A 16269-nucleotide genomic window follows, 5' to 3' on the forward strand; every position below is an offset into this window, starting at 1 on the left:
CCTCAGCAGCAGGCGCCTCTGCTGACTCTAAAAAGGCTGCGGCCGTTTCACCTTCTCCCTCTGATCGGGAAGCAAGTGGCTGGAGAGGCACGTGCTAGGCAGGCTAGGAAAGATGCTGGGCCAAGATGGTGTCAGTGAACAATTAGTATTCCTAACTTAGTGTGGAAATTAGTGTTCATGGTGCCTTTCCTCAACCAACATTCTGTGGTGTGAGTTAAAATTTACATACCAGGCTACACTTAATCCCAGCTCTACCACTTACTGCTCTGTGACCTCAGCTTGTTAGTAACCCTCTCTGGGACTCAGTTTTCCCAGCCTGTAAAATGGGTGAAATGAGAATAAACCTCACTGTCCTTGTGTGTGTGTTGGAGTTGGGGACTGTTTGTAAAGGCCGTCCCTGGGGTTACTTATGTGCATCTCCTCACCCACATCACTTTCCTGGAATAGACTGTAATACTCTGCTGTGCTTCATCAGTTAGGAATGTAAGGAGATACTTTTGTAAAAGATGATTCTAGTGTCTGTAACATCATATACACAGGAAAACATGGGACGATTGCCTTCAGAACTGCATCCTTACTTAGAGATCTCTCTGTAGCCCTGGTTGGGGTCTCTGATTCCTCCACCTGGCCAAGTTTGAGAATCCCTGTCAAAGGGAGGGAGTGAGGGGACCACCAGAGGCAGGGGGCGGGTCACCCTGATTCCTTTACAGGATCACTAGCAGGAAGCTGCACAGGCAGCAGACCCGCGTGGCGAGTCTGCTGACAAAAATAGCCCAGAGCCTCACACTTGGCGGAAGCACCATTTTTCATCCAGGCTTCTGAGAGGCCTTCGGCGTGTTCTGTGCACAGCACAGGAGATTGTAAACACCAGACAGAGGCTGTGCTTTATTCTCATGTGCACAATGGAAAACACCTGGCTTTTCTTTTAACTGCTCTGCCTTCTGATGCAATCTGGGGTGTGCAACTGGGGCATGCCAGGCTGTCCACGGGGCTCGGAGCGGGGGGGGGGGGGTGAGGTTGCGAGGACCTCTCCCCCAAGCCCCAGAAGGTGACTGGGCTCCTTGTACACAGGCGCCTCCATCCAGAAGGGTCACGTCTTAGAATGCATCACGTGGGTGCCTTGTAAGGGATAACTATGCAGCTGCATTTTTAGGTGTAGCCAAGTCACATTCCTTTTTCACACAGCGGAATGTAACATAACATTTCCTTTTCTTCTTTTTTTTAAATGTATGTTATTTTCAGCAGTGCAATTGCAATGGTTTGTTCCCAGGGGATGATTCAATAAGAAGGGGCCAGAAAAGGGAGTTCTGGGTAATCTCTAAAAAATTGGTGTTTGCAAGATACACCCCACATGGAACCTACTTTTAGTGTATCTGCTTATAAACGCTGATCAAATCGCATGTGTTAAAGCTGCGTTTGCAGGGAGCTGGTGGAATCTGTGCTTGTATTTCTTAAAAAAGGTAAAAACCTGAGTAACATCTCTGCTTCCTGCTGTGTCATGGTGCTGACTTCCAAAATCAAGTATCAAAATGTCAGTTAATTATGAAAATCATCCTGTTAACTATGAAAAATACTGTCTCGTCTATCAGATGTTTCTGTCCCTTTCTCCATCTCCCTCTGTTTTTTTTTCCCCTGGGGTTTTTGAGAAGGAAACGCCCTCCTCCCCCTTCAGTGGGAATGGGGGAGGAGGGAGAAATGAATAACAAGCAAGTAAAAAGTGGCAAGATAATGACAAGAGGCGATAACTGCTGCAAATAAAATGAAGTGTGTGTGTGGCAGGCAGAGTATGTCTGCTTTGGGATCTGGGAAGCCACTTGGCAGGGGCTGGGTGCCCCACTGGAGCTGCCCTGAGAAGAAGGTCTGAACATTCTAGCTGGGGCCTCCACCCGGGACCTCAGGCATGTGGATCCCCAGCTCTTTCTTCTGAGAGGAGTGGGTGCTAAAAATAGACCAACCCTCCTCTGGATCTCCATGGCCCAGGTGTTTCCGCTTGTGTGGCCACGACTCACTGCGGAGATAGAGATTTATGGCCCCCTGGTTCCGACAAGTTAGAGCTTCCCAGTCAGCGGTGGACCCTCTTTGTGTTGCTTATTTTATGAGCAGATAAACTCTCAGACCGTCCAAAAATGAAGCAGGAGAGACGTTCTGAATTCTGCCTCATCAACTTATGATTTGAAAATATTTTCTTCTAAAATCATATTCTCCAAAGTGCTCATGACTATTAAAAAAATTATTGTGGTAAAATACACATAGCATAAAACTTATCTTAACCTTTTTAAGGGAAGTTTAGTGGCACTAAGTACATTGCTGTGTGACCATCACCACTGTTCACGCACCCACAGAACGTTTTCATCACCCTGAGCTAAAATTCCGTAGCTATTAACATATAACGGCCTTTCTCCCCTCCCCCAGCCCCTGGCACCCACCATCCTTTCTGTCTATGTGAATGTGACAACTCCAGGAGCCTTGTGTAAGTGGGATCATACAATGTCCTTTCCTGACTGGCTAATTACACTCAGCATAGTGTCCTCAAGGTTCATCCATGTTGTAGCCTGTGTCAGAATGTCTTTTATTTATTTATTTAACTTATTTATTTTAACTTTAACAAAATTTATTGGTTTTCCATGAGGGCCTCTGGCCGGGCTTTGGACCAGCTTCATGCGCCCGTGTGGCCTTGTTTCCTGGCTGCAGCTGCGGCTGGTAAGGCCCCTTTTTGCTTCTTCAGCTTTTGGACCTATTGTAAAGCCGCAGTGTAGCCTTTTTGGTCACCCCAAGGTGGTGGATTTTCAGTGGCACAGAGAGTGGACTCAGCCCCCGGGTCCTAACGCGTCTTCCCAGACATTATAGTTGGTGTTAGACGTTCCCGGGCATCCTTTCCCTCTGGTGGATGCTCACGGGCGGGCGGGTGGCGCTGGTGGCTTTGTCCTGTGCACGTGTCCGCAGCGCCCTGCATACTAGCCGGACCTGGTATCCTCGGGGTTGGCCACGACCTTGTCCGCTAACTGCTCTGGCTTGATTTGCAGGTTCTCCTCCTGGCTGGCCTTTCTGAAGCATCTTCTCTCCGCATCACCTCCCTCCTCAATTCCGGAAGTTCCGGTGATCTCTGATCAGCGTGGGGGGCGCGGCCCCTTTTCCGGGCAGGGCGGGTGTCGGGGTGACCCGTCTGCGGGGACCGAAGGCTGAGGCCGCGAGGAGCTGAGGGAGCCCAGCGCGCCCTCCCTCGCCCGCTGCCCAAGGACTGGGGTCGTTGCCTGGCAGTCGAGCTCTGCGCCTTCAGCATGGTGACTTTTGACTCCAGCGGGCGCCCCGACGTCGCCTACGCCTACCAGACTGGGTTACATGGGCGCCGCCATGCTGGCTCAAGCTTGACCAATCGAGTGCCGGAACGGCCTTTTCTAAGGCTGGCTGATGATCGTCCACTCAGGTGTGTCTTGTCGATTCCTCTGTTGATGGACGCTTTAGTTGCTTCCACCTTTTGACTATTGTGGATAATACTGCTCTGAACGTGGGTGTGCAAGTATCGCTTAGCGTTACTGTTTTTTATCCTTTGGGTCTATACCCAGAAGTGGAATTGCTGGAACATACGTTAATTCTGTTTAATCTTTGAGGATCCACCTGACTGTTCCCAGGGGCTGCAGCATTTTACATGCCCACCAGCAATACACAGTGTTCCAGGTTCTCCATGTCCTCGCCAGTGTTTGTTTTACGTTATTCATTTATTTTTGGATGATGGCCTTCTTAATGGGTAGGAAGTGGTATCTCGTTGTGGTTTTGATTAGTGACGTTACGCATGCCGTGACTACTGATATAATGAGACTTTAACATGAGTGATTACAATGAACAGAGCTTTCGGAGGTTATACTCAGCTTTGGAGTGCAGATGGAGGCTATGGGGAACCATGGTGTTTGGGATGGAGAAGGGGTCCCTGGGGCAGGACGAGAGGCAGCTGAGTTTTGTGCGGAGGGATAACAGGTTTAAGGACTAATCTACAGTCATCGCCCCCAACACACATGTGCAGGAACGCATGCTCAGTCACACCCCACGCATCACAACTGTGGGGCAGAGAGGACAAAAGGAAGGTGCACAGGGACAGTGACCACTGAACCGAACACATGAGGCCCATACCCAGGACCCCACTGGTGGTTCTGAGGGTGTTTAGGGTGGGACTTCTGCCGCAGCAATCAGCCATGAGAAGGACTTTGTAATCTGGTTCCAATACAGAGGGTGGGACAGGCAGCCACAAGCGCCCTCAGTGGGGAGCACAGCCTGTTCCCCCCTAGCCCCCGCCATCCCTAAGCTGAGCAGAACAGGCCACTCACAACTGCTGGCAATGTGCACAGAGAGGGCTCTGAACAGGAAGTGGTATATAATTGCCTAGGACTTGTATCATTTTTTTCCCCCTCTTTCTTTCTCTGTCTAGAGGGACAGAAACAATGACTCATAAGACAAATGCCTAAAAATACACTTAAAAAGCCTGGCCTCTTGGCAGGAAGGGTCTGATGGGTGTTGATGGCCTGGTGCAGGGAGCCTTAGTGTATGTAACCCTGTGTCACAGCGTCAGCTTGCATGTCACCCAGCTGTTTCCTGCGTGGTGCCTGAAAGGACTCGCCAAGAGGAAGTGCCCCCAGAGTACTCAGAACATGTTTGTTAGGTCACATGTTAACAATTTTACACAACAGTGACAATAGGACACGCTCTATTCGCAAAGTGAAGTTTATTGCTTGCTATGATTTTGACAGGCAAGACCCTACATAGGGACGGTAATTCCTACAAGGTGATCTTTACGAAATGCCTGTTTAGAATTGAACATCGCGGTGAACTTCACACATGTGTTCTTGGGGTGAAGTGGGGCCCTGCCCTCCCATGCTGTGGGAATTGGGAGACAGATGGTGGGAGGCTGTGTGCTCGCCCCTCCACCAGCTCTCCCCTCCCCAGGGGTTCACTGTATTCACACACATTTACACATAGGGGAAGCTAAAGTCACCATGTTGAAGAAAACTTGTCATACCGCATTTTCTTATGAGATGAAAAAATAAATCTAAACACACTGTCCAAGTGTCACTCTTCTTTAAAGTTTTATATACATTAAAGCTCTGATTTTCTTTTTCAATATACTGTACTTAGAACTGTTAAAAAATAAACTTTCTGTTTTGGTACCTTTTGTTTCCTGTGTGAGCCTTGGAAACATATAAAATAGATCTCACTAGAACTCTTCTGTGCAAATAGTAAACATAAATAACATTAACATCTGTGTTATAAAAAATAAGGCCATTTTGAGGGTCAACAGCGGCAGTCCCGGAAGGTGCTGCTAGAAGTAGTCCGTGGCCTGCTTGCTGAGGCCATGCAGGTCCTGGTCCAGCTGTGAGGGGCGGGGCAAGAACTCGCTGTCCTGCTTGCCCACCTGTAAACTACTTCGGGAGAAGTGTAGGACACTTCCCAGTCCACTGACCAGCGACAGGGGGGAAACCCAGCTGAGCGAGCCGAAGTTGGGCAGGGTGAAGATGGACGAGAGGCGGGCTGGCCTGCTGGGCTTCGTCCTGGAGTCCCCAGGATACCTTTCCAGAACAGCGGAGGACCCCGGGGCCTGAGTGCCCAGGCCCTCCCTCAAAGGCATGCTCACGTCCACCACACTGGGCTCCCCGCTGGCCTCTGGGGAGCAGGCTGGCTGTTGCCGGTGCCAAGACGCCTGCAACGTGCAGTTCTGGGAGCGGGGCCCAGAGGCACAGACGCTTCTGTGCTCTGATGGCTCAGTTTTTGGTTCTCCCGGGAGGGGTCCCTGAGTGTCTTTGGGAGCGCTGAGTTTCTTGGGAGACCTCCTGGCCAACTGGCGTCCCCGCTGAAGCTGGGTGGGGAAAAGGCTCCCCTGCAGAGCTCTAAAAAGCAATCTGGAAAGAGCACAAAAAACAGTCAGCTCCCACTGCAGGTGGCACCTCGGAGCTTTCTGAGACTCGCACGGGGCAAACACACTGCCCTTAAGACGTGGGGGCACCGACCCTGATACCCACCTGGGCAGCAGCGCGGCGATGGGTGCTAGGAGACAAGTCAAGTAAAACACAGGGTCGCCCAGTAATGTGTGCATCGTCCAATAAGCATTGGACGGAGGATAACACGTCGCACAGGAAGCATTGTAAATCAAAGCCACAGTGAAAAATAAAAGGACACTGAAGCCACAGGCCATCCAGTTGAGCCAGGTCTGAGAGGGAAAGAGAAAGAAAGGCTATTATTGCAGTGAAATGCACTGGTCATCTGTAAGTGCCTGTGATGTTCTAAGGGCTTAGTGAAAATGGGTCTTTGGCACGGGTGGCAGGTGGGCTTGGGGAAGCCTTGAGAAGCTGTGGACCAGCCTGGGTATCGGGTGTGAGGGAAAGGAGAGGGCGACAAGGGCAGCATGTGGTGCCGGGGCTGGGGGGGGGCCACGACCTTGTCCGCTAACTGCTCTGGCTTGATTTGCAGGTTCTCCTCCTGGCTGGCCTTTCTGAAGCATCTTCTCTCCGCATCACCTCCCTCCTCAATTCCGGAAGTTCCGGTGATCTCTGATCAGCGTGGGGGGCGCGGCCCCTTTTCCGGGCAGGGCNGGAGGGCAGGAAGGAGCCAAGTGCTGCCTGGAAGTGTGGGGCCCGCAGCCTGGGCACCCTCTGGATCACGCCCACAGCTCTTACCCAGGTCTTGGTCTCAATACCCAGGTGCAGCAGGAAGGTGAGCAGCGCAATGGTAGTGATGGGGGTCCCCCAGGTAAACACATCTGTGTCGGAGTCGTAGTAGGCCTGAAAGACAGCAGTGTCCTGTGTCTGTGGGTCGCTAGATGCAGTGGGCAGGAACAACTGTGCCAGGTGCCAACTCACCAGGTAAGGAATGAAAAAGCAAATCAGGCTCTGGAAGGCAGCATCGGCCATGTTCACCCAGAAGGTACGGGGCCTGTATTCCTGAGACACAAGCATGCGGTTAGAGGGAGCTGCTCGCTCCCAAATTCCCAACAAGCCACGGGGCCATTAGCGCACAAGTCAGGCACCTCAGGGGGACGTGCTGACTCAGGACTCTGGTAGCGGGAGGTCCCGGTGGGTGGTGACAAGACACTACACACACACCTGCAGACATGGTGCCAACAAGACTGGCTATGGTGGGTCTAGGTCAGCATAAGACACGTTCCCAGCTTAGGCAGAGCGCCTGACATTCAGGGCGTCCCCCCGCCTCCTACCATCTGAGTTCTGCTCCTGCTTTGTTAGGGTTTTCCCTGCTTTTGTTGGTGGGTTCCCTAGAATGTTTCTTAACAGTGAGACTTTTAAAATTCGGTCAGGGATGTGCCAAGGGCAACGATGACCTTGATATGACTCACGGAGTCATCATTATCTGGGTGACCACACCTGTACTACACCGTGTGAGTCCCTGAGCAGCTGGCCCTGCACTGGCCACACGGAAGCCTGAGCGGACAGAAGGAGCATTGACTGAGAACTCGAAGGAGCTGGCCTGCCGGTTACGCAAGTCCACAGGACAAACTGCCCGCGTCTTGTTCCCAGGAGGAGAGGAGGTAGGGTACAGGCGACAGGGACATCTGCCTGCCCTCAGTGGTCCCCACCCTGTGCTGCCTGCTTCAGTGGGAACCAAACGAATGTCAACAGAGGTGACCAGGGGACGTCAACTCTTAAGCCAACAAATTCTGACCAGAGACGGAGATACAGGCTCCATTCCCTTGGCACACAGATGACCCCAGAAGCGCCCAGAAGGCTTACTTGAATGGCTGACTGGGAGTAGCTGGCAATTAGTACATCAATCCATGTGGCGTGTTTACGTGTATTTACATCTGTTTGGATTCACTTGTCTTTTCAGTTTCCATGTGGTTTTACTGTCTCATTAGTTCCCATTCAAAATAAATCACTTTTTGGAGGTTGGTTTTAGAAGAATCTCTGCTCCAACAGCAGCTATCCCAGTGACCCTTAGAGAACAAGCGGGCTTTCCTGGGACTTCCACAGACTTAATGGGGGCACAGTTTCCACTGCATTATACTTGTTTTTAATCCTACTTGCTAGCTTTATTGAGTGGAATCGTTACACAACACGACACACATTTTAACGTACACACCTTGACAGGTGTGGACAGGTGCCTACAAATTACCTTACTCTACTTAGCGCACAGTCAGGTGGACAGAATTCACTGTTTTCCTCCCACAGGTCGGAGCCTAGAACTTTAAGGCTTTGTCCCAGGGTGTCCGCTTACAGGGAGGCCCAGGGACTCCCACTTTCCAGAGGTGAATGGCGGGGGGAAGAGCGGGAGGGCCCACCTCCATGTTCTGGCCGCTCCTGTACAGCTGAGGCTCTGTCAGCAGCACGTCGGCTGCCACATCCTTGTCCAGGACCCCAGTCACGAGCTGGGGAAGCGACGAGAAGAGCAGGTTAAAGAAGATCAGATACCACTGGTCAATCATGGCGGACGCAGAGAAGCCACAGTAAAACTGGAACCAGAACAGGAGGCCCACAAACATCTGAAACCAAGAAAGGAAGTGTGGGGACAAGGGACTCCCGGCCACCCTTGCAGGTTCTCATTGTCTCGATCTGAGGCTTTGGCAGTTTGTCAAGACTGAGTTTACAGGCAGTGATTTCCTCCAAAGACAGCCCACCCTGCTGCCCTCGATCGCTCCCTCCCCCTCCCCCTGGGCCCTCCTCTTGTCCCCTTGATCACGAAGGACCCCCTGGGGAGGAGGCCCACAATTCCCAGGGACGGCCCTCGGAGGGATACGGTCTTGTGCCCAAAGAGTCGCAGATCATTAATGGAAAACAAAATAAAGGTCCAGCTGGGTCTAGGATTGGTCACATTTCAAGAGGACCAGCTGGGTCACTCCTGGCTTCTTCCCCAGCACCCAGCACCCCTCCTCCTTGACCCTAAACCAAACCTACCTGTGCCACATCCCAGATCCTGCCTCCCTCGTTAGTTATATACCATTCTGATAGGAATAGTGAGCAACTATCGACTCCCACACAAGCATGGTGGCAGAGTTGCTGCCTTGGCCGAGCCCTGGTACACGCTGGGCACTGGGCCGGTGGGTGAGCCACAGGCATTATTGGTGGCCTTTAGAGCTACCCCCGCTTTGCCACACAGCAAAGTGAGGTCCAGGGGGGGCTGAGCGGCCTCCTCAAGCCCATGCTCAGTGGGAGAAGGGGTTGGATGGATGTCTTCCCACTATTAGTCACAGAACATCTGTGGCCTGAGCGCACTTATGTGGGGGCCACGGCTGTTTAGTAAAACGTTCTTACACGTACCAACTGTGCAGCTCAGCACAGATCGCATAACCCTCTCTGTTCAGAGTCCTTGTCCATGCCAGACATACCAGTGGTACTTGCTACTGTGACGCTTAATGAGCAGATGCATTTGAAGCGCTCACCCACACTTTTGGTAGGACTGTTAGCAGCACAGCCATTTCTTTTGTTTCAGGTTCACACAGGGCCGGTGTGCTGCCCCATTTAGCGAAAAGCAAACTGGGGTCCAAGATGTTAAATGGCTTGACTGTGCTCATTGTATGAGTAATAAACCCAACGTGTTCAGCCCCCGTGGGGCCTGGCCTGGAGGGTGTGGACAGTCCCAAGAGGGAACACGGTGGAAGAGCATGGTCTGGGCGGGCGTTGGCCTGGAGCTGTCCCTGTCCACCGTTATGACCTGATGCAGCCACTTCACATCCCTGAGCTCTGGACTCTTGCCCTGAAAATGGTTTGCTCTGAAAATCAGAAAAACTACTAGTCTGTTCTTATGTAACCTGTTAGGACAAAGCCTCCAGGTCCTGTTGCACTCTGCGACGCCCTGCAGCGCCCCTTCCACACTGAAATGCGACCAGCGTGCACTTTCCAAGGAGCTTCTTCCCTTTTCTCTCACCCACCGGCTCGGCCTCATGAGTCATCAGTGAGCAAACGGAGTCAAGAGAAAGAGGCAGAAAAGTACGTAGACAATTGAGATTTTTTTTTTCCTGTAGAAGCACAAAGCCTTCTTCCCAAACCACGGTTGCTATGGAAACTTTTCTTCTCTGCTCTTTATTGGGAAGGAAGGCCAACTTACTTCTAAAACTAATGAACGTCTCACTCTGAGAGGCACAGTGATTATCCTTGAGCTTCTCAAGTACATTAAGTGCTTGTTAACAGGCCCTGCATATTACACGGAACAAAAACAGGCACCTCTTCTTCCCGTCCTTGTCCCCTCCGTGGGGACAGACTCGGCTGTGCCCATTCCACGTGGCCACTGGGGCTCTTTTGCAACTGAAATGTTGAATGCCTGAGAAGTTTGCACTCGGAATTCCAGACAGCAGAACTCAATGCCTGTGTTTTGTTTTACTTTCAGATAAAGAAACAAAATCACAGGGGGCAAGTAACCTGCTCAAGATGGCACAATGAATGAGAGACAGAAACACCTTTACCCAAAGCACCCTGCCGTCCCTTGGGGAGCTGGGAGCTGTGTGCCGGACCTCAGTGCTGGGGACGCAAGGCGGGGTGGGAAGGGACAGTGACAAGGACAGAGATGGCATGGCACAGCCTCCTTCGGGCAGACTTCCAGGAAGAACCTAATCTGAGTTAGTTTCCAGGACCTGACCTATTGAATCAGATGTGACCTGATAGGTCCTGAGCATCTGTGTTCATTTGCTAGAAGACACTTCGAAAACTGGGTGAGAGTGAGGTGGCAGGAGCGGAAGGGACAAGACAGGTAGGTCTGAACCTCCAGAAGAAACAATCAGAACGTGAACAAGAAGTGTACTGATGCAGCTTAGAGTTAGCATGGAGATTTTAAAATGGAGTTGGAAAAACAAAGCAAAATAAGAAACATTTTTTTTGGTCTTTTGCAGAAGACTACAAGATGACCTTGACATTGGAGCATGGTAGCCAACATGGCGGGTCCATGGGACTACCCTGGATGGTCACTTACCCCAGAATTTGTTTTAGTCTCCTTGTCTGCACACCCGACCGCAAGCTAGCAGAGGTTGGATGACAAGGAGCAACCTGACACCTAATTCCTTAGGAGAACGTCTAGCCCTCACCTAGAAGCAGGGCGGATGGACGTGGCCATGGCACCTGTGCTGGAGGTCTTCGGAGAAACACGCCTGTCTGCCAGGGACTTAGCAATGAAGGAACCAAGTCAAATGCTAGGACAACACGCAACAGATCAGGACCCTGGATCCAAGCCCTGGAGAGGCAGGTTGAGCGTAACCTAACTGAAGGGTCAGCTATGGACTGAACTGGCCAGACAGTGGTGCCTCTGTCCGCAGCACAAGAGACCACGTGGCAAGACCCTGCTGGTGGCCCCACCCCAGCATGGGTGCATCTTGACAGAGGCCATTGGATATCAGCATTGTTGTAGGACTAAGTCCTTTCATTCTGGTGCCAGGACCACCGGTCACTCTCCTGCTTGTTACGTGGTTTCTGTCCACTCTGGAGAGAGCACGGGTCATAGGGTTGCTCTGTGGACACCACAGCTGTCCACTCCCAAGAAACACACTAACAGTGGTTAGGAGCCCAGAAGCTGGCGCCAGATGGATGGGGGTTGAGTGTGGCTTTGACTGCTTACTAGCCGTGTGACGGTGTGCAAACCACTGGACCTCAGGGTTACTTCACTTCTCATGGTAAGCCTCTAAGTGGACATTCTACCTGTTTCCAGAACCTTCTCCCTTAGAACTGCAGCCACCTTCGTGTGCTGAGTTAGGCTTCTGAGCCAACAGGATGCTCGGTGAAGCCTGAAGTTCCCAGGGGCCAAAGAGGATGGAACCGGTGAGGGTCTGGTGCTGGGGCAGTCCACGGGCCACGTGCAGGCCTCTGAATCTCAGCTTGGCCTTTGGAGCCAAACCCCCGGGGATACCGCAGCATCCAGTACCTACCGTATTTTTATAGAAGAAGTAGAGCACCATGTTGGCAAGGCGGGAGTAACACCAGTGTCCGTGGACAATCAGCAGTCTCTCCAGGTACCGGAATCGGGGCACCGCGAAGTCGCTGGCCATCACTGCCTTGGAAGGGAGAGGACGTCATTATTTGGTGACACCTCCTTCTGCCTCGAGTCTGTCTTATCCCCCCAGACACAAGGCAAAGCTCAGGGGGAGAAACCACGAACACGGCGTGTGTGACGGCCCAAAGCCTGTCTGACTACTGTTTCCCTCATCACCTCCTTCCGTTAAAGGAACATTCAGTCTCAGAAGTCTCAGGGGCAGGGGTCTCATTTTATAGGACTCATTTGAGATTCCAAATACAAGTAACTGAAGGATTTGAGTTTTTGCCTTTTCTCTCCCATGCTTTAACAAGTCAAAAATAAAATAAGACCACGCACGCAATCAGTCTTTCTCCTATTCTCCACCCTTGGATGCTTCATTCATCTAAATCACATTAGGATCTCAAGCCAACGGTGAACAAAGCTTCCCCATTTGTATGCATGACACACAGTCGGCCATCCTGGGATTGGCGTTTGGGTCCTTCTCCTCAGAGCCACGCTGGTAAGCAAGGCCAGCCCACAGCTTGGCTGGCCTCCATGGAACCTCGTCCCAGGACGGCCACTGCAGGACACCGGCCGTCACCAGGAGGGAGTGGGGATGGCAGGTGTCCCCAATGGACAGGAAAGATAGCTGGAGACAGATGTTCCCTTAACTTCTTTGAGCCTCGTGCTCACTGGGCCAGACAAATGCCATCAAAGTGATGCCTTTCGTGCCCAGAATAACTTGGAACCCACTCTATAATGAATTTCTCTATTTGGAGAAAATAAAGAAAATGTCAGGAAAAGATAGATTCTTATCTGTCTGCTTATCTTTGGAGGGTTAGTCCACACAAAAACGTAAATCGGGTTTCAAAATTTAACTGATTTACCTATTTTCAAATAACAGCTGGAAAAAGGTCACAAATGGTGTTGTCCCTTCTGTGCAATAGAATAATGTCATTCATTGTACATGACAGGGAAGTTTGAGACCTTAAAACGTCTGCTTTCTGGACCTCAAGGTAAGGATTTTAAAGCATATACTGCCTCTCTACCTCTTCCTGTCAACACTCAGGGGTTGGAGGGCTTTCTCCAACCCCACCTTCATTTATCCCGCTGTTCATCCTCTCAAAAATCATTTATTAAACCCTCCCATTGCCAGGCACAGATGTGGAGACACACACCATGAGCCAGGCTCCCTGTCCTCAACAGAGTCCGTCTAAAAACTCAAAGGGACAACTGTGGAGAGAAGTTGAGGAGGGTCCTGGGAGGCCAACCCCTGGCCTGTCCCTGAAGCAGCCCTGCCCTGGAACCCTGCAGGTAACCCCCTCCCGAGGCCCTGCCTGCCTCACCAGCTCTCCCCACTCCTACCTCCAAATCTTGGCCCAGACACACTGCTTGTCCCTCTGTTGAGGTGGTTTCCTGAGTGCTCCCAGCTGAGGTTACACTGTAGATGCTCGTGTGTCCCTTACCCAGCACTTACAGAAATTATGACTCTTCGTGGCCATTTAAAATACGTACACATCTGTCTTCCTGACTTTTCTGGACATTCCACGAGGGCCAGAATAGCAGGCGCCCTGATCACGGTGACCTCAAGAAGACCCAGCCTCTCAGAGATGCAGGCTGCCCTGTGCCCCCTGAAGGACCCCACCTGGCACAGCCTTCACACCTGGACTGCTGGGGAGCTGCACACCCTCACGCATGCTCAGTGACTCAGCTCAGACCCCTGGTGTCCCTGCCACCATGGCCTCCTACACAGCCCGGCTCCCACAGCTCAGCATGATGATGTCCCTTTGCTTACTGGACTGACCACAGTGCACACAGGGGATACCTCTTGGGCGACCTGGGCATTTAGGACAGTATGGAAAGGCGGCAGTCCTCACCACCACCTTACACAGTGCGTCCTCCATAAACAAGTGCTGCTTTAAGAAAAGGCAGACACGTCCAGCAGCATCCTACCTAGATGCCACGCCTGCACAAAGCAGAGTCTCACACGTGCCCTTGGGCTTGGATGAGCCCAGCACCTCTCACAGGGCCCTAATCTGAGGTTCCTCCAGCTCCGGCCTGAGGAGCGAGCAGTGGTGACAGCTCACTTCCCTTCCAGGCGCACCCTCAACATTAGCGCCTGTCATACAAAATGGATGGACTGGGTGCCTCTGTCTGCATGTGGGCTTGGCAGGCACTGGCCTGGTCAGCTGCTCACTCTAGGAAATGGGTGTTAACGGAGGCAATGCTAAAAGGGTCAGAAAGAATGACCTGTTTTGTTCATTCACCCAACAAATGTTTCTGGAGCTCCCCCCCACGCGCATGGTCCCCACTTTCTATTTCATGGAAGAAGAAAAACACACAAGGAAGATAACACAGTGACGTGAGTCAGGTGAGTGAGGAGTGTGCTTCTAGAGGAACCCGCGGTACTTTGAAAGCTGTCCATCTCACTGTAACTTTTTTTTTTTTTTTTTTTTTTTTTTAAGCTGAGCCATCCTGTCACCTTTTGGCAGCTCAGCGGCAACTCAGTTCGTGCCGGGAATCAAATCACTGTTGCTCAGAGCTCCAACTCTTGAGCAAGCTGAGCTCTTAACCAACTGAGCCACTCGGCCGGCCCCTGTCTCACTGTTACTTTAATGCCAGGTAAGAACGTGAATGAGCTCTACACAGACCTGGCCCATGTATGTGCTGAGTAAACAATTCTGATTGAATGCATCCATGAAGGAGTCAACTAGTGGCTAATGGTGACAACACCCCACTTTTTAAAAGCAGAAACCTGAATAGATTGTTCCCTGAAGTCTTCACCACATTAAAAAATGTGATTCAAGATTAATCAAATGTAGGAAATTGCTGTAATGACTACATCCAAAAGCCGTACATTTTAAATTAACTCATTTGTTCAGCATCTGGATCACATGTCGAGAACTGACACAGCGACAAATGAAAAGTGCAGAGATTTTCACGTGTGTCAAGATGGCTATGTTCCATTTTTATAGTGACACCTGGTTCCAACAGCGGATTCATTTTTTCAAGTGGTACCACTTGTGTTCAGGACCAGTAAAAAAATGCCTTTCCAAAGACGAGGCACAAAGAGCGAGAGAGAAGGTGATGACTTATCTTGAATCTCTGTTCTGCCTCCTTCACAAAATATGCTTCAGACACAGACATATGTATTACTGCACAGGCGGCATCACGTGCTCGCCTCCCCTCCTCTCCTGTTGGGGGCTCAGCAGGTGAGCATCAGCTGCCTCGAAGGCCGCCAACCCTTAGCTCAGGTGGCAAAGCCCATGGGAAGGTGTGACTGTGAGCCAGCTGGTCACCCTGGTGGGTTTTTTTTTTGTTTTTTGTTTTTCGTTAGCTGAGCCATCCTGCCACCTGTTGGCAGCTAAGCGGCTGCTCAGCTCGGGCCAGGGCTTGAACTGCTGTTGCTCAGAGCTCAAACTCTTGAGCGAGCTCTTAACCAACTGAGCCACTCGGCCAGCCCGCCCTGGTGGGTCTTTACCTGCATGCCCTCCTGGCCTGAGATCCCCACGCCCACGTCTGCCACCTGGATCATGCTGACATCATTGGCTCCGTCCCCTAGAAACAGCACAGCAGGAGGAAGCATTTGAGTTGGGGTGCAGGGTCATGTCGACTGGATGGATCATCACAGGGTCCCCGATAGACTGGGCCTGAGAAAGGATCATGGGGAGAGCAAGGAAAAGGCAGTGCAGAGCCCGCTCTGGGAGGACTGAGCTAAGCAGTCAGGATAGACGTGGGCTGAGATGTCTCAGAAAGCAGGCAGTGTGGTCACCTTCTTATTTAGCACCTGCTCAACATTACTGGCTCAGACACCGAAGACACGGTGTGTGGCACAATGAAAGGTGCTCCGTCACCGTCACCATTATCATTTACGGAAGGACGCCAGGCTTTTCCCATGTTCAGCCTATCAGTCAAGGCTACTCCAATTCAGACTCACGTGGGAGGTTTTCTATGCTGAACGAAGAAGGGTAAATTCTGCAAAATGGCGGAGTTCATTTCGCACGACTGCCAGCAAGCCGTGAGCCCTTGTGCTCACCTCAGGGCCCTCTGAGGGTGCGATTAAGGACAATGTCTCTTTATTCAGTCAAGCTGCTGACAGAAAATGTTTAGCCACCCAGGGCACAGGTTAGAGCTCTCAGTACCTTTGAGGAAAGGCAAGCAGAGAACCTGTCATTGTCACTCAGTGATGGTGACCATTCTTGGAACAGGGAAGTAGAAGGACCCACATCATGGAGTGATAAGTTTCAAATATGCAAAGAGTGCAGATATAGAAAGTCACAGTGACGTGGCTACCGGATGTCTCTCTCCTGTCATTTTTCTGTTCTTTCTTGCTCTGGGCCC

General features: G+C 51.4%; 1 protein-coding gene and 1 long non-coding RNA gene across 2 annotated transcripts in view; one reads left to right on the forward strand and one right to left on the reverse strand.

Moving 5' to 3' along the window:
- The window catches only part of LOC109396148 (uncharacterized), an 84707-nt gene extending 80294 nt beyond the window's left edge, over window positions 1-4413 (forward strand). The window contains exon 4 of the long non-coding RNA XR_002126805.1: window positions 3024-4413. This is a non-coding gene — a long non-coding RNA (uncharacterized LOC109396148). The remainder of the gene's footprint in view (window positions 1-3023) is intronic.
- A 284-nt stretch (window positions 4414-4697) lies between these two features.
- ATP10A (ATPase phospholipid transporting 10A (putative)) overlaps window positions 4698-16269 on the reverse strand; it is a 37764-nt gene continuing 26192 nt past the window's right edge. The window contains exons 10-16 of the mRNA XM_019667757.1: window positions 15410-15486; window positions 11843-11968; window positions 8276-8362; window positions 6843-6923; window positions 6660-6764; window positions 6006-6193; window positions 4698-5885 (exon numbers count right to left, since the gene is read on the reverse strand). Coding sequence (XP_019523302.1) covers window positions 5309-5885; window positions 6006-6193; window positions 6660-6764; window positions 6843-6923; window positions 8276-8362; window positions 11843-11968; window positions 15410-15486 — 1241 coding nt within the window. The 3' untranslated portion in view covers window positions 4698-5308. The remainder of the gene's footprint in view (window positions 5886-6005; window positions 6194-6659; window positions 6765-6842; window positions 6924-8275; window positions 8363-11842; window positions 11969-15409; window positions 15487-16269) is intronic.

This window comes from Hipposideros armiger, unplaced genomic scaffold, assembly GCF_001890085.2.
Source record: "Hipposideros armiger isolate ML-2016 unplaced genomic scaffold, ASM189008v1 scaffold_504, whole genome shotgun sequence".
Classification (NCBI taxonomy): domain Eukaryota; kingdom Metazoa; phylum Chordata; class Mammalia; order Chiroptera; family Hipposideridae; genus Hipposideros; species Hipposideros armiger.